The sequence below is a fragment of the Anser brachyrhynchus genome, assembly GCF_964034855.1.
Source record: "Anser brachyrhynchus genome assembly, chromosome: 11".
Lineage (NCBI taxonomy): Eukaryota > Metazoa > Chordata > Aves > Anseriformes > Anatidae > Anser > Anser brachyrhynchus.
Window position 1 is genome coordinate 14430808 of NC_137706.1, and position 21699 is coordinate 14452506.

A 21699-nucleotide genomic window follows, 5' to 3' on the forward strand; every position below is an offset into this window, starting at 1 on the left:
GTTTTGCTGCTTGACCTAAAGCAGCACACAGCCAGCCCCTCTCTTGCCAGCTGCAATATTTTGGCAAGGCGGTGGTTTGCAACAGCACACGCATACATCCCATTCAGGTTCAGAGATTGCTTGTTACTTTAAAAGCCTATTGCTCAAATTCACCTTCCTCGGGGTAAAAAAGTACATCTCCAGAGCTGGGCAGCGCAGGCTGGCACCTCACCGCTTACAGTAGGGAATCGGTGCTGACGAAGGTGGGGCTGCCTTGGAGAAAGGCGAAACGCTGGGCATTTGTCTGTTGGAAAAGCAGCATCAGAGCAACAAAAGAAAATCCAGATGTTGCATTTGCGTGGTAACAGTCTGGCTAATTGGAGACAGCCCCACCTGATTTCTAGCAGCTTAGCATTTCTCTTCGCTGTTTATTGACTGAGGATTTTCTCATTATTGGCACATCTTTAGGAGAAAATAGTATCCTTGTTTGGCTTCTGATTCTTTCAGAAATACTGTTTTTATTACTGTACCTTCAGCAAGATTTCATAATAAGAAATGGAGGCTTGTTAGCTCAGCTGGGGTTTTGCCATGGCTTCTGCAGGGACACAATCTTGGCTCGTGGCAAAGGTCTGGAAGATGGTGACAGCAGCAAATATCCACAGATGCCCTCCTACATGGCAGAAGCTGGGATTACAGCAGTGCAGAGTTGCTCTCCCACTTGTCTGCTTCTATCCCTGTGAGAGAGCTGCAGGGGCACTGGACACAAAGCAATATCTAGAAGTCAGGCACAGGGAAACTCTCCTTGGGCACAGGATTAATCCAACCACCCCCTGTAAAGGGTAGCAAATAGAGGGAAGCCTTGCTGGGCCACAGGCAGGTGAAGGCACCTTTCCCTTGTGAGAAAGCTTTTGCTTTTCTGGGTCACGTTTTCCCACCCAGAGAAGTTTCAATGAAGCATCCAACAGCCAGCAAGTTTCGCAGCTGTCTGCTCCAGAGGGTATCCAGCCCCTCCGAGTTCAGGCATCTGCAGCTGGCAAAGCACCCAGTGCTGAGCTGTGACCTCTGCTTTGCTTTGAGGGCCAAACTAGGCCACTTGTTCTTCTGCTGCCTTGTTTTGAGGGCCAAAGCTGGGCCACTTGTGTTTCTGCTGTCTTGTTTTGAGGGCCAAAGCGGTGCCACTTGTGCTTCTGCTGCCTCTGGGGTGCTGCCCTGGGGAGAACCCCACGTAACTCAGCAGAGACAGCAAACTGGCTCCCACCACTGCTCTCCCAAGCCTCACGTTCCCACCAGCCTGTTCTGCCTCTAGGAACAAAAACAGCTCAGCCAGGCTGCATCGCTGGCCCCGTGATGCAGGGGAAAGCTCACGGCTAGTAGGGAGCAGGGCGAACCCACAGCGAAGTGGATTTCAGCATCCCCAGCACGAGGAGGTCGGATGAATTTCAGGCATCTCTGGAATTTCAGCTATTTCATCGAGCAGCCGTGCCCTGCAAGCGGCACTCAGCGCAGAGGGCTGGCGAGAAGCAGGCCGGGAGCCAGGCGTGGAGGGAAGGCCAAGGCCAGGCCGCCCCCGTCCTGCCTACAGCCTCCTGCGCACCGTCCTGTCACCCCGCCAGCACCTCAGGGCTTTTGCAAAGTCCCTCTAAAACCACCGAAGGGAACAAGAAACCAAACTCCAGCCCTTGCCCCGATAACACAGCCTTTCTCAGAGCCCTCCCCACTGCAGGGCTTTACGCCTGGCTTTTTGGGGCCAAAGCAGGCCGCTGGCTGTCCTGGTGCCGCAGCAGCGTGCGCGTGGCCAGAGGCACGTAAGCTTGGTGGCCCAGCAGAGCAGACAGCTCTCTGTGAGGGGTGGAACAGGCACAAAAATGATCAGTCCCCCTGAAGGCTTGCAGCGGTGTAATAAAAGTCCCTGTGTCCTGCATGCCAGGGAGGTCCAGGGGAGGGGTAGAGGCTGAAAGTGAATTAAATGGCCCTTTCAGGAGCAGGGAGCACTTCAGCTTCCCTAGCCCGTGTAGTGCAGTTGCTGTTGAAGTCTCCCCACCATGATAGCCAGCAGAGCTGGGCCCACATTGTCTTTGCAGACACCGTGTGGTCCCCGAGGAAGGCAGAGGAGCAGGGCAGGAGGGGAAGGGATGGGCGCTGGATTGAGAAACGAGATTAGCTTGTTCAGGCACACAGGAGGGATCCAGGAGCATGGCGTGCCCAGGCACACAGGGACAGCACGCATCACACCCAAGGTGAAATGCTTTGTCTGTCCCAGCACCTGCACACTCCTGGGCCAGACCCTCCCCGCCTGCGAGTGAGATCAGCTACAAGGTGTGGAGCGTTGAAAGGGGGCAGAAAGAAGAAAAGAAAAATCATTTGTATGAGAAAATCACCTTCATATATCATCACCAGCGATGCCAAGAGGGACCAAAGCCCCTACAACAAATCCGTTTTCAGCAGCCCCTGCTGTATGCAGGACAGGGTGCAGGTGGGCAGAGCAGCCACTCACGCAGCACAGCTGAGCCCATCCTGCTCCCCTATATAGGGTTGGGCTCAGAAGCATTTCTCCTTTTTGTCTGGAGTTTGGGTAGAGGGGGAAGAGAAGAGAAATAGTATTCACCGTGCTGCTGGTATGCAGCTGGTAGTACCTGTGAAGCCAGGGAAGATCATACTGAAGCGTTACAGAGGTGAGGAGTACTAGAAATACAGTTTTTTTTAAAAAGCCTCTGATTATAAGGACTTAAAAGAAAGCTATTCCTGAAACAGTTGGTAGCAGCAGCTCAGGGTCAGCAATGCCTTCTACCTGGGGCCATGTGAACTAAGAACATTAATTGAGCCTCCTGGGTATGTAAGCCTCTTATCTACTTATACACAGCACTTTCTCTGAGCTGGAAAAAAATGAGATTACAAGCTATTTTTAATGAACAGCAGTAGGATGTGCATGCTCACCTACTCTTTGCTATAAGATGCTTCCTTCTCTCTCTGCTTCTCTTTAAAACAGTTAGCTTTTTAGGATATGAGCTCAGACTTCAAAAGGGGTGTAGGTGTCAGAGGAAGGGGGGCAGCTCCTATTCATCCTCCTGGGGCTAAGGGTGCTCTCAGAGCTGCTGCTGAGCTCCTACAGGTGTGGCTCAGTCCCTCAGATCTGACATCTCAAAGCTGTCGAGCGGGGCTCTCCCTGCCTTCCTTTCTTGCTTAAGTGACTCCCTGTTTAGCGAGGCAGCCTTTGAATCCCCTTTCCTCGGTGCCTCGCTCTCTGGAGGTGCACATCAGAAGGGGAAGGTGGATGGGTCTCAGCTCCTGGTGGGTGCAGAGACCTCAAAGGTGGCTGTGGCAAAGCAGAGGTAATGCTTTGGGTAATGCAGTGCTTTCAGTGCAGCCCAGAGGCTGCACAAGAGTCTGTAATGCTGCCAGCAGCAGAGCAGGGACCCACAGCTGTGCTGACATGGTGTGCAGGAGCTGTTCCAGCCTGGAGGGCATGGCATGGTGATGGGATGCGCTCTGCTCCCCTGCTGAGAAAAAAAATGGTCCTGGGGGCCCTTATTGCTCCTGTTCACTGGGCAGTCTCCTGCCCCTTGGGCATCCCATCCCATGTTTCTTTTTGGGATGTCCTGGTATGATCTGAAGGGGCTTTTTTTTTCCTTAATGCCTGAGAGCTGTGTACTTTGCAGTCTGCCTTCGTGGTGGTGTGGGTCATGTTGGGTTGGAAGGGACCTTAAGGGTCACCTAATTCCAATAGCTCTAATTATGAGAGAAAGATGCCTGCTGTTCCCATTCCCTTTAAAAGCCGAGGCTTTTCTTGCTGCTAGTCAGCTGTGAGCACGTTTCCTGTTACAAGTCTGCCCTTTCAGCTGATTTCTGGCTATAATCAGCGCTGCTCTTCTGTTTCTCTTGAGGCTGATTCTCATTTATTGATCTCTTCTCTGCAAACCACCATGTGGCCAGTAGAAATGGGTTAATTTCCCCTGTAATAAGCCATGGTTTTAAACCAGGTTAAGCCTGGATCTACTGCTAACCTTAACTACGCCATACTCTAGGGATAACTCAGGCCAGGGTGAGGATCTGAGCGCTGCAGGGCATCCTCTGCCCTCCAACGGTGTTTGAGCAGAGAGGTTAATTGGGAGCCTGGTCCGGGGGAAGCAGCAGTGCTCTGCAGCTTGGCCAAAATGATTCCTAAATGGGCAGGGCCAGTCCCCAAACAGGCCTTTTTCTGCTCAGCTTTTGCCTGGGGCTCAGCCCAAGACTTGTTCTTGCTCTCCTCGTGGGGACCAAGCATGTCAGAAAGCAGCCCAGCGATGGAGCTCGAGGCACAGCCCGCTGGGGGTGCTGGGCCTTCTTGACCACGTCAGTCCTGCCTGGTGGCTTCTTCCCAGCCTGGGGTCAGGAGACCCAAGCTTTGCCTTTCTCTCCACTCTCCCCAGGGAAATTAGGGCCTTTTTGTAGGGCCATAACATCCCACCCAGAGCAATGGGATGAGCTCTGTAGGCACAGCCCAGCTGCTTCAGAGCCTGGGGCACACCTGAAGAGCTCTTTCCTTGATTTTGTGTTTATCATACCAGAACAACAGCATGAGAGGCCTTCCCTGAGAGCACAGATGAATGTTTCCTGCTGGTTATGACAGACTTTCTGCCTCGTGGTTCTGTTTTCTGGCCTAAATCCTGCTCCCTCCAAGAGGCCGATCCTCCCCCTGCCTGTTTCAGCACTTTCTAGCTGTGTTCTCAGCTTGCTTTTTCAAAGCAGTATCTGAGAGCCAGCCTAACGTCCCTGTGCATGTCTCACTTCTCTCTGCTGGGTTGTTTCCCCCATCGGAAGGAGGGAGGTACGGCTCCCATCACTGAGGATCTCACGGTGGTTTGCAAGCCTCCCTTCCACCCACTGCGACGCTGCCGGTGGGAAAACTGAGTCAGGGAGCAGCAACGGGGCCGTGTGAGCATCAAACGCCTGGCAGAGCTGGAGCAGGACTGGTTTGCTTCCCTAACCAGCACGTGCAGCGCAGGACAGGCTGCGGTTACTTTGCACCAGAGCCTGGCAGTGTCAGCCCCCGGGTTGGGGTCTGGAGCGGGGTGAGGTGCAGAGGGAGGCATCAAAATGCTGGGGGAGTTGGCAGGAGCTGAAGAAAAGCAGGACGCTCTCTTCCAAACTTTATATATATATGATTATATTAAAAAAAAAAAACAGAGCTAAAAAGGCAGCTTGAGAGAGAGGGGAGTTTTCCGCAGAGCCAGGGCTGGTGGTGCTTGCCTCCCTCCTGCTCCTCCCGTGGCCAGGCTCAGGCTCAGCCCATCTGTCCATCTGTCCCCAGCAGGCTGCCCGGTGTCCCACGCAGGAGCTTGGGGCGAGGGGTTTGGCCCTGGGAACAAGCGCCCTGTGTGCTGCCCCTGAAAGGGGTTTTCATCCGGTGCTCGCTGAAATGGCCCGGGATGGGGCACAGCTCAAACATGGGGCCCAGGTGGGAATCCCAGTGTGTGTGCCCGTGGGGTGTCTGCCCTGGGGTATGGGCAGCCCAGGGGGTGGGTCTGCTCCCTGCTCCTTTCCCTGAAGGTTCCTTCTATGGGGTGATGGCCTGAGATGGGGGATGCGTTTGGAGGCAAGTCCAAGGAAAAAAAATCTCCCTCCTCTCTCCCATCAGTTTCTCCGTCTCTCCTTGCTGCTGTCCCGTCCCCTCCAGCTGCTCTGCCTCCACCGGGCCAGGCTGTGCCCCCCCAGCTCAGCACTGTCACCTTGGGAGGAAGGGAGCAGGCTCCAGGGGAGCTCGGGGTCAGAGGAGAGGACAGCTCTCTGGAGGCTTCATTAATCTCCGCTGACCCTCGTGTCCGTGTTCCTCCACCAGTTTATGAATTCCCGAATCGTGCTTTGTTAAATACCTCGTGCGCTTGGGAAATCTGTTGAAATGCACCAAAACCAGGCGTTTAAATATTTCGTAGCCCATTAGTAAAAATTCACCTGTTTGAGCAGATGGGTAGAGGTTGGTGTTCCTGCTCTGAGATTACTCCCAAGCTACAATTAGACGTGGAATACACACGTCAAATGTAGCATGTGCTACAACCACGATGCTTTGTAGTCACTTGTAAGGGGACGTGCTGAGATTACACAAAGGTGGATTACAAAGATTACAGGACCCCCAAACCCTTCCTCCCCAACTCCCCCCAAACTGACCAGTGAGCCTTGCCAGTGTTCTTTTCCAGTGCAGGAGCACAGACTCTGCTTTTATTCTGGAGGCCTGTGAGTGCCATTTCGCCCCATTTCACACCTTTTTACACATTTTAGCCAGCCATGCCAGAGGCCAAAAGGCATGCACCTCCCTCAGCTGCCATAGCTCCTCAAGTCTCATCCCCCAGGATGTTTGGGACAAAATTGCTGCTGAAAAAGCAACAAGAAACCATTTTTGGAGCAACTTTTTTTTTTTTTTTTGACCAGAGCTGCGTATTAATGCCATCTTAAAATGACAACAAGCGTTGCTCTGTGCAGCTCTGGCTTTGATCTTTTCCATCCTTCTGCTATTTTATGAGACCAGAGGGTTAGGGGCGACGTGGGCATGTCCCACGGTGCCACCGCAGGGTGCCCGTGTGTGACTTGGCCCTGGCAGATGCCACTCACAGCTGGGATTCCCATTTTATGAAGGCGGGAGCGGTTTCTAATAAAAGGGAAGGAGTCTCGGCCGGGCCAGGTGAGGGCCAAAAGCAAACAGTGACCTCCCAGCACTGCAAACAGAGCCCGGCGCTGACCTGCAGCCCCTGCTATTCCTGTCCCGGGTCCCCTGCCCATGCCCTGCCACCCTGTCCCCTTGCCTCCTCCCGCTCCTCCCTAACAGGGGTGCACAACGCTGCTTTATGCCGGCTGTTTTACGTGTAAAAGTGAATAAATATCCTATTAGGGCTAATGTGCCTCAGCTCATCACCCTCCTGCCCTGGTCCTGCAGAACCATGGCTGTACGGGGGGGTTGGTGCCGGCTGTGCATTATTGCTATTTTATTAATCGGGGTGTTTGTGCTGAGGTTTCAGTGCTGCTCCCCGTGACGGCGGCCCCTTGTTGTGCTGCCGTGGGGGCTGGATGGTCAATGCAATGCTGGCTCGTCTTTTAGTGCCACCGTTTCAACGCGATGGTCCCCAAAATTTGATGGGGGCAAAGCTCAGGGCATTCACGCTCCTCTTCTGGGCTCACCCACCAAATTAACGGCCGCGGCTGTGGGTCAAGGGAAGGGCCGTGCATCGCTTGGGATTTTGACAGAAGTCTGGGGGGGTGAGGCGAGGGGTTAAGCAAGGAGAGGCTGCCCCGGCCCCGGCCCGCGAGGGACCAAATGGGAGATCGGCAGCCCGAGGGCACCACCTAGTGAACAGCCCGGCCTGCAGGCAGGGGCGGAGGGGGAGCCGGGGGGGTCCCTGGGGGTCAGCCCGGAGGAGCACAGGGTCACGGTTTTGCTCTTTTCCAGGTTTCTGTGTTGGCGATGCCCGAGAGGAGCCTTCACCATCATCACCATCGCTGCGGGGAGCTGGGGCTGCTCCGTTCGGAAGCGGGGTCGCGCTGCCCTCCCGACACCAACGCTCGCTGCTCTGCCCTGTGCCGGGTGGCACTGGAAAGATGTCAGTGTTTTGCTGTTTCCCAGTTTGGGGGAAAAAAAAAAAATCCAAAAATGTGGTGGCTAGCTCAAGGCTTGCTTTGTGAGGGGGTCCCAGGCGTGCAGGAGTGGTGGTCCCAGTGCTCTCCGTGCTTCTCCCAAGGATGCTCCTGGCCTCTGGGCGGCTCTGAAACCTCCCTTTTGGCTTAGCAAATTAAACAAACAAATAAAGAAAAAACGCACAGGTGCTCTAACACCTGCCCATCTGCACACCAGAGGTGAGCTGGGATGGGGAAAAGCAGGCCGGAACCCCAAAAGTTTGGCGCGGAGCTTCAGGCTCCCCAAGATGACGCAGCTCCTGGGGACGGAGGAATCACTCTGACCCCTGTTGCTTACTGGGAATTGCACATTTTGCCATCCCACACCTTACTGGGGTCCCCGTCGCAGAGCTGGGGTGACCCCACACGTGGCAGATGGAGCTGTGGCTGTGCAAGGAAGGTTTCTCCCCCGGGCACACCCTTAGCACCCACAGCAAGCCCACCCCACGCACCCCACACCCCTGGTGCACGGGAGCGGGGTGAGCAGCCTCCGGGCGCAGCATTTTGGTGGCGGGCACCGGAGTCCCCGAGCAATGGGGCAGGGGGAGATGTGCCATCTCCTTCTTTCCTCGGCAGCCAGCCGCCGTGCTGAAGTGGCTTGTTTTCCATCGGGGAACGGCTGTTGCTAGGCCACCCCGGTCCCTTGCATCTGCTGCAAGGGGTTTCGCAGCCAATCCGCGAGGCTGCGCCGGCAGCTCGCACGCCCGCACGCACACCCCTCCTGCAGCTCGAGCTGGCAGATGTGCCTGTTCATCTCCAGGTCGCACCTCGTTGCTTCTTCCGCCCGGGCAGGTTATTAGGGCGACAGATTTTAATTTGGAGCAGGCGGAGAGGTTTCTGCCCCCTAATTCCCACTGCGGGCGGAGAGGAGAGGGGCGATGCTGGGGGTAGGGGTGTAACGGAGCTGATTTCCCATGTTTGCTGTGAACTGGCTTGGTTTTCAACAAGTGGCTGTACATGGGGGAAATCTGTGTCCCTCTGTGTCCCCACGGTGAAGCAGCACCACCACGGGCTGTTCCTGGGCAGGGACATGCCCTGGGCTGTTGGTCCCAGCATCGCTCCGTGCACAGACACAGGGGATGGGACCACATTTGCACCAAATGCTCGCTGCACGGGGTGGGAGACACAACCCTGGAGCCAGGTCTCCTGGCCAAAGCTGCTGTTGGGGTCCTAAATACAGCAAGCATCCTACGGGCATCCCACACCCACCCCGAAGAAGCCCCCATCACCTCTGGCTGTGCAGCCAACGTGGTGCAGAGCCCATGCAAACCGCGGTGGGGACGTGCACGTCTCCACGGCTGCAAAGCCCTCACCCTGCAGGATAGGAGCACCAAATTGTGCAGGGAACAGGACAATCCAGGGCTCGATTTCTGAGGGTCCCCCACGCCAAGCTCCGTTTCGTAGGTCCGTTTAGTAGGGTGGCAGGAGGGGGGGGGGGGTCTCAATAGCAGCGAGGCGAGCGGGTCGCGGTTCGAATTGTCTCTGCTGCTGGAGGAGAAGCTGTTGCTAGACAGAAGTAAAAGCCGTCGCCATCGACTCCCATTGGCTCAGCCCCACTCCAATGACGAGCTTATCAGTTACCTGCTCCTGCAGCTGCCTGGAAAAAAAAAAAAAAAACAACTCATTTGACAATGTTTTTCCTCTGATAAAAAAGCCCCGAGTTCCCATTGCCGGATCCATGGGCTCGCGTTAATCATTATTCAGGGTCGTCGAGACAGCCGGCGAGTTTTCTGCAGGTTCTCGAATTGTCACGAAATTTAGCGGGGATGACGAGCTGGCCCAGGCTTTGCTCCTGCTCTCCTCTGCCCACCCGAAGATGCTCAGCACCACCGGGCAGCTCCGGGGACAAAGCGGGGCAGACACGGGCTCTTCGCAGCAGCAGCTCCCTGACATTTAGGTGAATATTCACAAACATCTGTGAAAAATCCTGATTAGGTCTTGATCGGTTCACTGGGTGGAAAAAAAGGGGTGAAAATTGCTGTTTGTGTGATTCCCAGCCAAGCTGGCTGGCACTCCCCGACACCAGGAGGCTGGGGGTGCTGCCACCTCCCCACCATCCACCCCCGGTTTGTGTTCCTACAGGGATGCCTGTGCTGGACTTGGAGGGATGCTCCTCCGTGGCTCTCTCAGCCGTTCCCCGGGGGGCTCGTGGGCTTCACAGCACAGCGTGGGGTTTTTCAGCCCTGCAAAGCCGACGTAAATCCGTGCTGCCCCCCAGTTTGTTCCTCCCCTTCTCCAAAAGCCAGAGATTACGGGCCAGAAGCAAAGCTTGTGCGTGGGCAGCATCACTCTGGCTGCATCGCCGCCCTCAGGTGTGCCCCCGAAGCAGGACAGTGGCTCAGCAGGGCATTAAATCAGCGTGGTGGTGACGGGGACAGGCAGGGAGCTGGGCTGGGAGAGCTCGGCAATGGGAAGCAACGTCTCTGGATCGCAGGGGTGAGAGCTTACAGCTTTCTGTCCCTCTCTGCAGAGCCGACCCCGCACACTGCAGCCCAGCCCAGGCACGCTTCCAAAAGCCGTCCTCACTACAGCGTTTTGATGGTCGAGACTTTAGAGATGTTCTTCTGATTGTGAGGTTTTTTTTTTTTCTCCTTAATTACTCCTTCCTCTCGCCTGTGCCTGGCTGCCTCAGGATGAGTCACAGGCTGATAAACCTCCCGGCCCTCCACCTCTTGGCGCAGCTCTCTGTCCCCATCCCCACGCACCCGCACCGTGTAACAGCCAGCACTTCGGGGGAAGTCGGTGCCTGGGTCACCAGCCTGGGACAGTGAGGGGAAAACACGCTGAGAAACGAGCCTGGAGCCAGCCGGGCTCCTGAGCTTCCCTCCCGTCTTCCCTCCCGTTCTCTCCCCTGGAAGAGGTGGGAATGGCAGCGAGGAGGGACGAAGACCTGCGCCAGCTGTCCCCCTGCACGCGCTTGGGTGCTGCGCGCTTATTTCTTTGGCTGGAGCAGCACAGCTGTTGAAGCAGTGCCGCCGGGACGGCAGGTTTTTGACCTGTTGGATATGTCGGAGCATTTCTGAGCCATCCCCAGGCTTCCTCCGCCAGGCAGGGAGGAGTTAAGGGGAGCGCAGGACGCCTGGTGTTATTGCAGCGATGCGTGCATCAGGTGCGCTGCGTCACCCTCACCGGCTCCTTGCCTGCTTCCATGCTGTTCTCCATGGACTTGGCTTTAACGCTGGCCCCCGCGCCTGCTTTTCGCATGGCAGGACTCCTGGAAACCCCGCGGTGCCATCCCCCAGCCTCCCTTCTCACACCGAGGGCTGGGGTGCCCATGGGACCCCTGCACCCTTCCTACAAAATTCATCTTTTTGTGCTCAAACAGCACAGCCCCCAGCCGCACACAGGTTTTCCTGTCGGCACAGCACTTCCCCAGGCTGGGATGAGCCTTCAGAGCCACAATAGGAATAGTTTTTTTTTTTTTTTATTCCCTTTTTCCTCCGAATCGTTCTTAAAAGCGCCCCAACCGCAAGTGACTCACGCACGGAGCCGCAGGGAAGCGGGGCTGAGCCAGCTCCCCCCCAGCACAGCCACGTTTCATTCTGAAAAACACTGCCCGGGATCAGGCCCTCGCCTCTAAAGCGGGCAGCCCCTCATCAGCAGCTTCCTTCCTAGCACAGGGACGTCCCCACGCAGAGGGTGACAGCCGGGACGCCTTCCCTTGCCCTGGGCTTTCCCTCAGCCGCCTCCTTGCCCCCAGCAGCACCCATCCTGCCCCAAGGGGCGCAGCTTCCCTGCTGCCAGCACCGCTGCTCCAGGACACCCACACCCTTTCCACGACAAGGGACTCGAAAGAAACATGAAAAAAGCACGAGCAAGGCATCCTGGTGCCCCAGGACAGGATTTGTCCTGGACTCAGCTCTGGCTGAGCCCATCCGCTGCTCCTCCTGCCCCTCCTGCAGGGGGCTTGAAGCAGAGGGGAGCATCCCGTAGCTCCCCAAAACCACCTTGCCCCAAGAATTACTTATTCCAGCCCCAAGCAAGCCACCCAAGATGCCTCTTCTGGTTGCAGGTGGGTTTTAAGCACAGAGCACAGCACTTCTTCACGCCAGCACACACAGAAGGTTTTTGCAATAATGATTTTTTAATTCAGAATTTGACAAATAAGACAAATGACAAACAAGACAAAGGGCATCCTAAGCTGTTTTCAACGGGGTTTAGACACCGATTAGACCCGGACTCTCTTTCCAGGATTTGCTGTGCAAAGAAAACAGGGATGAAATTGGTCCCGTCACCGGCCCTGGATGGCCAGGTGCCAGCAGAGCAGCTTCCAGCTGCTGTCCCAGGGCCGTGACCCACGCCACTGTCCGGACAACCTCTGGAGAACCCACTAACCTCCGTCCTCCCCGATCAGCAGCAGGACGTGCCAGCACCCGCCACGCAGGGCGTCCCCTCGGAGAGCATCAGACGTGCCCCCAGAGCCCCACTCCACAGCCACGCACCCACGGGTGCTCCTCGCGGCTGGCACCGGGACCCCGCTGGTCCCCAAGCACCAAGCGCCACGGATCTCATTTTTGGGGAGATCCCCCCTGGGGAAGGAGGTGGGCGGCTGCCTCCACGCCTACGAGCTGAAAGGCACCGGGTCCCGAAATGCATGGACGGGATGCCAGCCCTGTCACGGGCTGCCCGCTGTCAGGTCCGTGGGCCAGTACTGGTCGTCCAGGTACTGGTCACTGTCTGTACTGGGGTCCGCGGGGGGACTGGGGGGCCGGGGGGGCTGGCTGCGGGCCAGCTCTGTCTCCCACTGCACCTCCACCAGCCTGTAGAGCTCCATGGCCGTCTGGGCGTCCTCCACCGACGAGTGCCCTCTGCAGCCCACCTGGAAGAAGGGGAAAAGGCGGTTAGAAGAAAGGGAGGGCAGAAATCCCCCAGTTTGCTTGCTCTTAAGGACAGGTCTTGGGGTTTTGGAGATGGAAAAGACTCGATGCAACGCCAGGCAGGACGAGGAGATGTACGTATCCGTCATCTTTCTGGAGGACACATGGGATGAGCACAGGGGGTCTCCATCTCCCAAACCCCACACAGATGTGGGAAAAGGCTGAGCGCACAAACTGGGGAGCCCAAACGGGAGCCCCACCCCACAGCGAGGTGTCCGGAGCTCACCTGGATCTTCTTGTGGAGCAGGTGCTTGGCCAGGTTCTTGAGCGAGGCGCTGGCCCTGACGGGCATCCCTGCCTTCTGGTTCAGCAGCGGGATCCGGCTGGTGTCTCGGGTCCTGTCTTTGGGGTGGAAGTACTTCAGGGCCTGGAAGTCATTGTGGATGGCGTGTCCTACCACGATCTTGTCTTTCAAGATCTTCAGGATCTGGAGGTGTCGGGGGGGGGTTAAACAGGCAGAGCAGCAAAAGAAACAGCGGTCAGGCATAAAATAAACCATTCGGCATTAAATTCGGTTCCTTCCCTTCTAGTGTTTTGGCTTCCCAGAACTGAGCAGTAACGGGAGTGGTGAACCCGTTCCATAAATTATGGACTGGTTCTGCTGTGCAAGTCCACAGCAGCACACGGCAGGAATACCGCGTGCAACTTAAAGCTTCGGCAAACCAACCTTGGGGGCTCCTGCTCCTCCGCTCACAGCTCTACCCCGCCAACCACCACCGCCCGCAGCCGGCCGGGAACGCACAGCCCCTTTCCCTCTCCTTTCAGCGAGCGCACGCGCTTCCCCAGCTGCTTTTTGGCAGCCCCGGGACCCTCCCCACCCCTCACCTCGGCCTGGGCGGCCCTGAAGGGAATGGCGTTCCTCAGGTGCCCCTTGGTGACGCCGCTCCAGCGCGTGCGGTAGTCGACGACGGGCAGCTGCGGCCGCACGTACTTGTCGTAGATGACGTCCCCGTGGTAGCCCACCACGCTGCACCGCGCCAGCTCGCTCTGCCGCCCCCGCGGGCCCGTGCCCACCATCTCGCAGTCGATGGCCACGTACTTGGCGGGGCGCAGCGGGGGCACCCCGTTGGGGATCGGGGACCCGGGCGCCTTCCCGCACCTCGGGGCCACCTCGGGGAGCCCCTGCGGGGGGTCCCGGCCGCCCTGCTGGTGGCGGGGGGGTCTCAGCACCCCCCTCTGCTCCAGCAGCGCCCGGCGCTCCAGGAAGCGCTGGTGCCTGCGGCTCCGCTTCTTGCTGCGGGGCTGCGGGGGGACAGGGCCCCGCGGGGCCGGCCGGGGGCCGGGGGGGCCCTGGGCACCCTTGGGTGCGGGTTGGGGGGCTCTGGGGGGCGGCAGCGGTGTCATCTGCCCCTTGCCCGGAGGCATGCCTGTAGGGGGGGGGGGATACAAGGGGGGTCAGTGAGCGCCCAGCCCCCCCCCACCCCATAACCCCCCCTCCCCACAATCCCACACAGGCCGTGCGGGCAGGGGGCGGCGGTCACCGTATCACCGCCCGAAGCCCCCCACCCCACTGCCGACCCCATTGTGCCCCCCCAAAAAACTGCCCCCCCCCCCCCCAAAAAAAACTCTTCCCCCCCCCCCAGGACCCTGCCTGCCCATTGCCCGGCCCCCCCCCCGGCCTCGCTCCCGGCCCCATGCCCCTTCCCCCCCCCATACCCGGCCCCAACCCCCGACCCCATCCCCCCCCCCCAAATTCCCGACCCCAGCCCCCCCCGCACCCACCGCCGCCCCACGTGTCCGGCCCGGAAGCCGCCGCGCTCACATGCCCGGGCAAGTCCCGGCCTGGCCACGCCCCGCCGCTCTCCCATTGGCTGAGAGGGAGGGGTGATTTGCATACGGGGCGGGACCGGTGACGTCAGGCGCGGCGGGGCGGGGCTGCGGGCGCCCTGGGTGTAGGGTGAGCTGGGTGTAGGGCACCCCGGCTATAGGGCACCCCGGCTATAGGGCACCCCGGCTATAGGGTGCACTGGCTATAGGGCACCCTGGCTATAGAACGTCTTGGGCATAGGGTGCCCCAGGTATAGGGTGTCCCAGGTATAAGGTTTCCTGGCTATAGGGTGATCCAGGTATAGGGTGTTCCAGCTATAGGGTGTTCCGGCTATAGGGCACCCCAGCTATAGGGCACCCTGGCTATAGGGTACCCCGGCTATCAGGCATCCTGGCTATAGAGCGCCTCAGGTATAAGGTGCCCCAGCTATAGGGCACACCAGCTATAGGGCGCCCTGGCTATAGGGCACCCTGGCTCTCAGGCATCCTGGCTATAGAATGCCTTGGGTATAAGGTGCCTCAGGTATAGGGTGCCCCAGGTATAGGGTGATCCAGCTATAGGGTGGCCCAGGGATGAGGTGCTCCTGGCCATAGGGTGTCCCAGCTATAGGATACCCTAGCTATGGGGTGCTCCAGGTATGGGGCATCTTGGCTACTGGTTGTCCCATATATAAGGTGTCCCGGCTATAGGATGTCCCAGCTGTAGGAAGTCCCGACTATAGGATGTCCCAGCTGTAGCGTGTCCCGGCTGTAGGATGTCCTGGCTATAGGATGTCCCAGCTATAGAATGTCCCGGGTGTAGGATGTCCCGGGTGTAGGATGTCCTGGCTATAGGACGTCCCGGCTATAGGATGTCCCAGCTATAGGATGTCCCAGCTATAGGATGTCCCGGCTGTAGGATGTCCCGGCTGTAGGATGTCCCGGCTGTAGGATGTCCCGGCTGTAGGATGTCCCGGCTGTAGGATGTCCCAGCTGTAGGATGTCCCGGCTGTAGCATGTCCCGGCTATAGGATGTCCCGGCTGTAGGATGTCCCGGCTGTAGGATGTCCCGGCTGTAGGATGTCCTGGCTATAGGATGTCCATCTCCGGCCGGGGCACGGCAGTGACACGGGGGGTTTCAGACCGTCCCCTCGTCGCTTCGCTCCAGAGGCTCACGGAAGCGACGTCCGAGGTGATCAGAAGTGAGAAGCGTTGGGCACGGCCCCGGCCGCGTCCCCTCGCGCCTCGCCGCAGCGGCCGTGCGCCCTAGGGCAGACTGTGACTTGTTGTGGGATGAGCCATACAACAACAACAAAATCACTAGTCTTCCACAGGGGGCCAGGCACCGCGCCCGTCCTCGGCCCGTGGGGCCCGCGCTGGCTTCTCCGTGACACGGGGACGCGGGACGCGTGTCCCCAACTCCGTCCTTCCCCCGCCGTGCCCCGGGAGCTTGCTCTGCCCGGTCCGGAGGAGGTTTAAGTCGCCCTACAACCGATTTTTCCTTATTCTTTTATGGTTTTCCTTCTGGCTAGCGAACCCCTTCCTTCGATCTGTTGTCCCGCGTTTTGCATCTCTTGCTTCCGTCCGGGCCGCTCAGCTAATTAATTCCCCCTAATGAGATTCCTGCTCGAATTTTGCTGGTTTTGGTGAAACCGATGCAACTTTTCGGGCTGGTTCTTTGGGGTTTTTGGGGTCTCTTCACCCTGTTTTTCCCCCATGGTTGTGAGCTGGCCACCGCGTTGTTCCCTGCGTGACTGGGGACAAAATCCTTCCCCGGTGCCGGAGCAGCAGGAACACAGTGGCTGGACCCGGCTGTTTTCCCGGCTGGGATTCCAGCACCCGGACCCTCGGGGCTGGGCGGTGGAGGTGGCTGGTGGCACCCCCCTGGGACACGGCTGCAGCCCCTGGGGGTCCGCTCGGCCTCGCCTTGTCCCCAGCCAAGCCACCCCTGGCCCCTACCTCTGCTCAGGCAGCTTCATTCCCAAATCCCGCACTTCTCCTCTATCCCAGGCGCGAGGATGGAAGTGGAAAAAAGCCGAAATTGCTTTAAATGGGTCCACGTGAGGGCTGTGAGCTGCTCCGGTCCCGCTAAGCCCCGAGCTCGGGGTCACCGGCAGGCACTCGGCGCATCTTGCGGCACGGAACGGGGCTGCTTCTGCAGGGGGGGGAGAAACAAACGGCACCGAGGGGGTTGCACTGGGAAAAAGGTGCAGAAAAGACCGGGAAATACGGGGGCAAACACGGGGCACCGCGGGAACCAGGGTTGGAGCCTGCAAACTGCGCGCGGGTGCGAGGGAGGCGTCGGGTGGGAGCTCCCTGGGAGAAGACCGGAGCAGAGCGAGGTGTCGCTTGTCCCCGTGAGGTGCTGGCGAAGGTGCTGAGCCCCAGCCGGTGGGAGCCGTGCTTTGGGGTCGCAGCCGAGGGTTTCAAGGAACGCCAGGGCCCCAGAGAGGTTCCCGCGGTGTTCGTGCCCTTCGAAATAACAGCAAAATCTGTACAGCTCCGGGCGGGCCACGGAGGGAACGAGGGGCTGAAGTTGCCGGGTGAATAATTCAGGAGCAGCGACTGGCCCCGCTCCAAGCCAGCCCCTCGCTCACCGCTGCCTGGGCCTGCTTCGCGCAAAGCTCTCCGTCCCCCCAAGAAATCCTCCACGATTTATTTTCAACGTGTGGCTCAGCAGAGGCTGTCCGTCGGTGGCCGCGGGCTCACGGACGTGTCCACCCTCTGCCCCGTGCCCGTCCCCAGCCCTTCCCCTGCCCTCCCGTGGTGCCGCCGGCTGGAGGAGCTCAGACAAGGGACGTTCGGGAAGGGCGAGGAGCCCGCGCCAAGTCCCCGCGCTGGGAGGCGGCGGCGGCCAATTAACGCGATCATGTTTATGAATGTGGATCAGTAATTCCAGGTAAGGTCCCCGAGCGCCGCGCCGAGGCAAACAAAGCCGCCCGGCCGGCCGGGACCCCCGCCAGCAGCAGCCGGTCCCTGCCGTGACTCCGAAACGCCTCGTTTCCTGCCGCCAGCCGCTCGGTCCCCATTAACCACCTGCGCAGCGCTGGGCGTACCCGTCCCTGCGCCCCGGGGACACACATCACCCCCTGGCCGTGGGGACAGCGGGCGGGGAAGGGGAGCTCGGGGTCAGGTATCTTGGGGGAGGAGGGGGTGACTGGGGATGGACAAAGGGCTGAGCTGGTACCAGGGAGGACCCCCCGGTGCGGGGTCTCCGGAGGGTCTTGGGCAGCTGGGTCCCCAGGAGTGCTCTCCTCATCCCTGCTTTACGACCCCAGTGCTCTGCATTTCCCATGGTGGCTTGTGCAGAGAGACCACGTCCCTCCTAGGGCCCCAGGAGGACACGGAGAGGGTGGGTGCTCTCCCACCCAGCCTTTTAGACCCCTCAGTGCTGAGAAGTCCCGCTCGGAAGGCACAAACCCGTTGCCCTTCTCCTCCTCCGCCACTCCTCGGGCACCTCCCGTCCCCCGTGCCTGGACCCCAACCCCTCCGTCCCATGCAGACCTCCTCCTCGGCCACATCCCAGTGGGTGCCGCTGCTCTGGGGACACCTCTGGGGACAAGGAGCCTGGCCGGCCGTACACGGGGACGGGCTGCCCGGGATGGGGACGTGAGGCAGACCCACCTCATCCCCGGGCAGGAGGCAGAGGGATGCGCCCCCCCCCCCCCCCAGCCCGCTCCTGGGTTTCTGGCTGGCCCCCAGGAGAGCAGCGAGCAATTACGGGCCACGCCGAGGCTTCATTATCGCTCTGTCGCGGCCTCGTTTGACGAGACGTTTTATTGCCAAACTTATTAAAAGTGGAACGTGCGGTTTCTGCGCAGCAATTTCCTGTCTGCGGCGATAAGCCGGGCTGTGCCCGCTGTGCAATAAACGGCTGTGTTGATGCACGTCCCCGGCTGGGGCGGCGAGGAGGAGAGAGGGCCCAGCTCGTGTTAATTGCGATGGTTAATGAGATCTATTTGGGGACTCGGTGCGAGGCGGCGCCTGCCCTCCCCCGCCGCCGCTCCGCTCCTGGGGGGGCCTCCGGTGGCTTCGTGTTCCCGGTGCCAGCAGTGGGGACGGGGTCAGGTCCCCCCTTTCCCACCCTCCCAGCTCTTCCTCCTCCTCCTCCTTCCCAAAAACAGAGTCCCACCCAGCTGGCTCCGCTCTCGGCTGGAAAAGTACCCATCTGCCATGAAACCTCCCATTTTCCTCTTGCGTTGCTCAAGCAGGTCCTCCCGGGGGGGACACAAGGGACTCAACGCCAAAAATCACCCCGTGTCACAGCCCTAGCATCCCTGCTGCGTCCCCCCCAGCCCCGCTCCCTGCGGGCTGCCCTCCCTAAAAAACACCTGACAAACATCATCTCCTTCTGCCAGAAACAAAATGTCCTCTCTAGGTGTGCTTTTTGCTTTAATTACATCTTTTTAATATGTTCTGGATGGCAACTTCTCTTTAAAATGGAGCACGTCAAACTGGATTTACAAAAATCCTGACTTTTATTTTATTTTATTTTTTTTATCACCTGGCCAAAGTTATTCATTGAATTCGACCTGGATCCGCCTAACTTTTTCCAATAAACAATTCGTCAGAAAAATTCCTCCTGGCTCGGGGAGCCCTGTTAGCTATTTGTCAGCAGCCGAAGCCCTGTTGGGTATTTCCCATCTGACTTCTTTTCTTAACGGCGGCTTTATTGCTCTGGGAATTAACGGCAGAGGACGTGCCGCTTGCTGTTCGCCGCGCTCCTCCAAAATGCCACTCATCTCATCAGGCCGCGGAAGCAAAGTGCGCTCGAGGCTCCCCCATCCCCGGGTGCCACCGCTGTGGGTTTGGGGACGTTTCACCCCGATTTGCTCCCCGCACCGCCGTCCCCAGCCGGGGAGACCCCCCCCCCGGGTCCCCTGTCCCCGTCCCTGTCCCCAGCCCCTTCCCCGCCGCCCGGCTCAGCCTCTCGCTGGGTGAGCTCCCTCCGTCGCCAGCCCGGGCCCTCGTTAATTTGTCCTGCAGCGTGTGTCGTGGGCTGACGTGTAATTAGAGCTCCTGAAGCCTGTCTCATGCTGTAATTGCCGTGACAGGGGCCACAGCATATCCGCTTGTTAATTAGTAAACCACAATATCCCGGGGGCTCGTTGAGAGCTGCCTTAATTGTATTTCAGCTGGAACAGAGGGATAATTACCCTTCGCTAGCACTGCCACTTTTTAAGACTTAAATAAATAAATAAATAAATAAACCCCCCCAAAACCGAGCTCCTCTTCCTCTCCCCTTGGAGCACGCCAACCTGCTTTTGCTCCGGCCTCCGAAGCGATGGTGGCTGAGCTTCCCCATGAGGGGCTGGCCATGGGTGGGCCAGAGGTCTCCAACCAACATTATTTTCCACACCAAAATTTGGAAGGATTCGGGCAATGGGATTCCTCAAAAAAAAAAACCAACAAAAAAAAAAACGCATCCCCTCTGTCTGGGCAGGCACCAACCTGGGGCTGCTGCTCGGGGTGTTGCTGCGTCCCCAGGCACCTGGTGCAGCCCCGTGTGCTTGCTGGGAACGCTGTTTGCTGGGAAGCTTCTCCTGCCTTGTGCTTCGTAGCCCCAGCACGCTTGGAGCACCTTGAGCAGGACCTCAGCACGCTCGGAGGATCATCTTCTAGCCTCCCAGAAGAGGAGACCTGGCTAAAAGCTTTTCCATCTTTCGACCATCCTTCAGCAGGGTGTGCTGTGGGGTGTGAACATGTTTGCATGCTCCGAGGGGCTGTGGGGAGGTCTTGAAGCTTGGTGTGGGATAAAGGAGGTGCTGAGGCTCAGCATCGCCCTCCTGCCAGCACCCAGAGCCCACCAGAGCCCTGTGGCTCCTCCAGGATCTTGGGGGAAGGTTAGCCCGGGAAGCGATGCCAGCGCACGACATCCATCCTTTTTCTTCTGCTTCTTCCCCAGCCGGCACAAAGAGCTCAGCCGCCATCAGCCCTGCGGATTCCTGCTGTTCAAAAAAATCCTATAATGGGCAACTGGCCTTCGGGAGATGGTCTGTGAATTGGTTTAAATAACAGGCCTGGCTCTCTCCTGGGAAGCCACATGGAGGTCAGCCTTGGAGAAAAGCTCGGTGCAGCAGCTCCAAGCATTAGCAAGGAGAAATAACTGAAGCAAAGAGCCTCGGACGTAATTACAGCCTAAGAGCTACGGTGGGAGCTCAGCGACCTGAGCCCATCTCCTGGACTTCGGCGCAATCAACAGATTGACACTGCTGGGTCCTGCCGGCTGGTTTTGGGGAGCCGTGTGCCGGGACTGAACGCCGGAGCAGGAGGAGCGGCAGCGCAGGTGCTTGCTCCAAAGGTTGGAGCTGGAAGAGCGCCTCAAATGCCACGAAGAAGCAGATGGAGGCAACCACCGGAACGCTCCGCGCGTAATTGAGGGCACCTTCGAGGGTGAGCTGGAGGTGGCTGCCCACCGCCGGGCTGCTCGGTGCCACCGCCAGGCGAGTCCCTGTCGTTAGAGCCGGGGCGGCGTTTATAGCCGAGTAACCACAACAGCTTCGCGCAGATTAAACGACATGCTGCAGGTTAATTAGATTTCTCGCTGCTGCCTCAATTAACTTAGCCCTGTCAGCTGCTGTCAGAAGGGGATGGAGCCCCTTCGAAATTCGTAGGGTTTATCGCTTGGGGATGGGGATGGGTAAACCTCTCCTCGGGGCAATCACGGCGGTGGGTGGGTGAGTGCGTGTGTGCGTGTGCATGAGCGTGTGCTTGCACGTGGATGGGCGATGCCACCTTCTCTGCTTGGAGACCCCTTCGTGTGGCAGAGGAGAACGACAGGAGATGCGCTTGTCCTCAGCACAGGGGCCGGGGGATTTCCCCTGCTGGCATTTCAAGCCCGCTCTGTCATAAGACGTCCTTTAAAAAATACATATTTGGGGGAAGAGTCGCTTTTTCGTCATTCCACACGGCGCTGTGTGAATGCAAATAAATAAAAGGGCCCCCTCTGAAAACATCTGAGAATGCTGGTTTGTATTTTTAAACCAATTTCCTTCGACTGTGTCAGGGCCTGTTTTGTGTTTGCTCGACAATTATGTGGCTAATGAGGACAGCCACAGCTACATTAGACAGGATTAGGAGGAATAAGGCTACAAATGCTTCAGTGCTTAAGACAACCACTAACTAATGGGGGGTAGGAGGGCATGCTCCAGGAGCAGGCGGCTCCTGGCGGGGTTTCGTGTGCCGTTTGGCAGGAGCTGGAGCGGGCACCGGGCAGGCTGACGCGGGGCGAGGGATGCTCCGTGTGCCGTGAGCTGCGTGAGCTGCCCCGTGCTCACGGGGCACGAGGGAGCTCGCTGTGCTCTGGCGGCGCAGAGAGGCCATCACAACCCAGAAACATCAAGATCGAGAGCTCAGCTGCCATCAAAACACACTTCTCTGCCAGCCCTTGCACAGGTGCGATGCTGTTCCACCGGGATGCAGAGCAACAAGTCTCATCCTCGATTCCCTCTGCACAAAG

The 21699-nt window shown here is 58.6% G+C and overlaps 1 protein-coding gene and 1 long non-coding RNA gene across 3 annotated transcripts; one reads left to right on the forward strand and one right to left on the reverse strand.

Moving 5' to 3' along the window:
- The first annotated feature begins 428 nt into the window (after positions 1 to 428).
- LOC308200987 lies at positions 429 to 11538 on the forward strand. The gene is made up of 3 exons (XR_013955980.1): positions 429 to 2651; positions 9322 to 9514; positions 10088 to 11538. It is a non-coding gene; the product is annotated as an uncharacterized lncRNA (long non-coding RNA).
- A 144-nt stretch (positions 11539 to 11682) lies between these two features.
- Positions 11683 to 14972, reverse strand: AEN (apoptosis enhancing nuclease). Of its 2 annotated transcripts, none has more exons than XM_080607646.1 (4): positions 14217 to 14972; positions 13320 to 13861; positions 12721 to 12921; positions 11683 to 12436 (listed from the first exon to the last, which is right to left on the reverse strand). In XM_080607646.1, the coding sequence occupies exons 2-4, from the start codon at positions 13857 to 13859 to the stop codon at positions 12233 to 12235; spliced, it is 945 nt and encodes a 314-aa protein (XP_080463772.1). In that variant the 5' UTR covers positions 13860 to 13861; positions 14217 to 14972; the 3' UTR covers positions 11683 to 12232. The 2 variants fall into 2 exon arrangements, with proteins under 2 accessions (XP_080463772.1, XP_080463771.1); XM_080607645.1 differs by having other exon boundaries at positions 14257 to 14317.
- Between the last annotated feature and the right edge of the window lie 6727 nt (positions 14973 to 21699).

What these genes read in the sequence shown, in the direction of transcription:
- AEN (XM_080607645.1), bottom strand. Translation starts at nt 14,302, where the DNA reads ATGGGAGAGCGGCGGGGCGTGGCCAGGCCGGGACTTGCCCGGGCAT. An exon ending in GCCGGGACTTGCCCGGGCAT is followed by an intron (nt 13,862 to 14,256) that starts GTGAGCGCGGCG and finishes CCCCCCCTACAG; the next exon opens with GCATGCCTCCGGGCAAGGGG. An exon ending in TGCTCCACAAGAAGATCCAG is followed by an intron (nt 12,437 to 12,720) that starts GTGAGCTCCGGA and finishes CCCTTCTTCCAG; the next exon opens with GTGGGCTGCAGAGGGCACTC.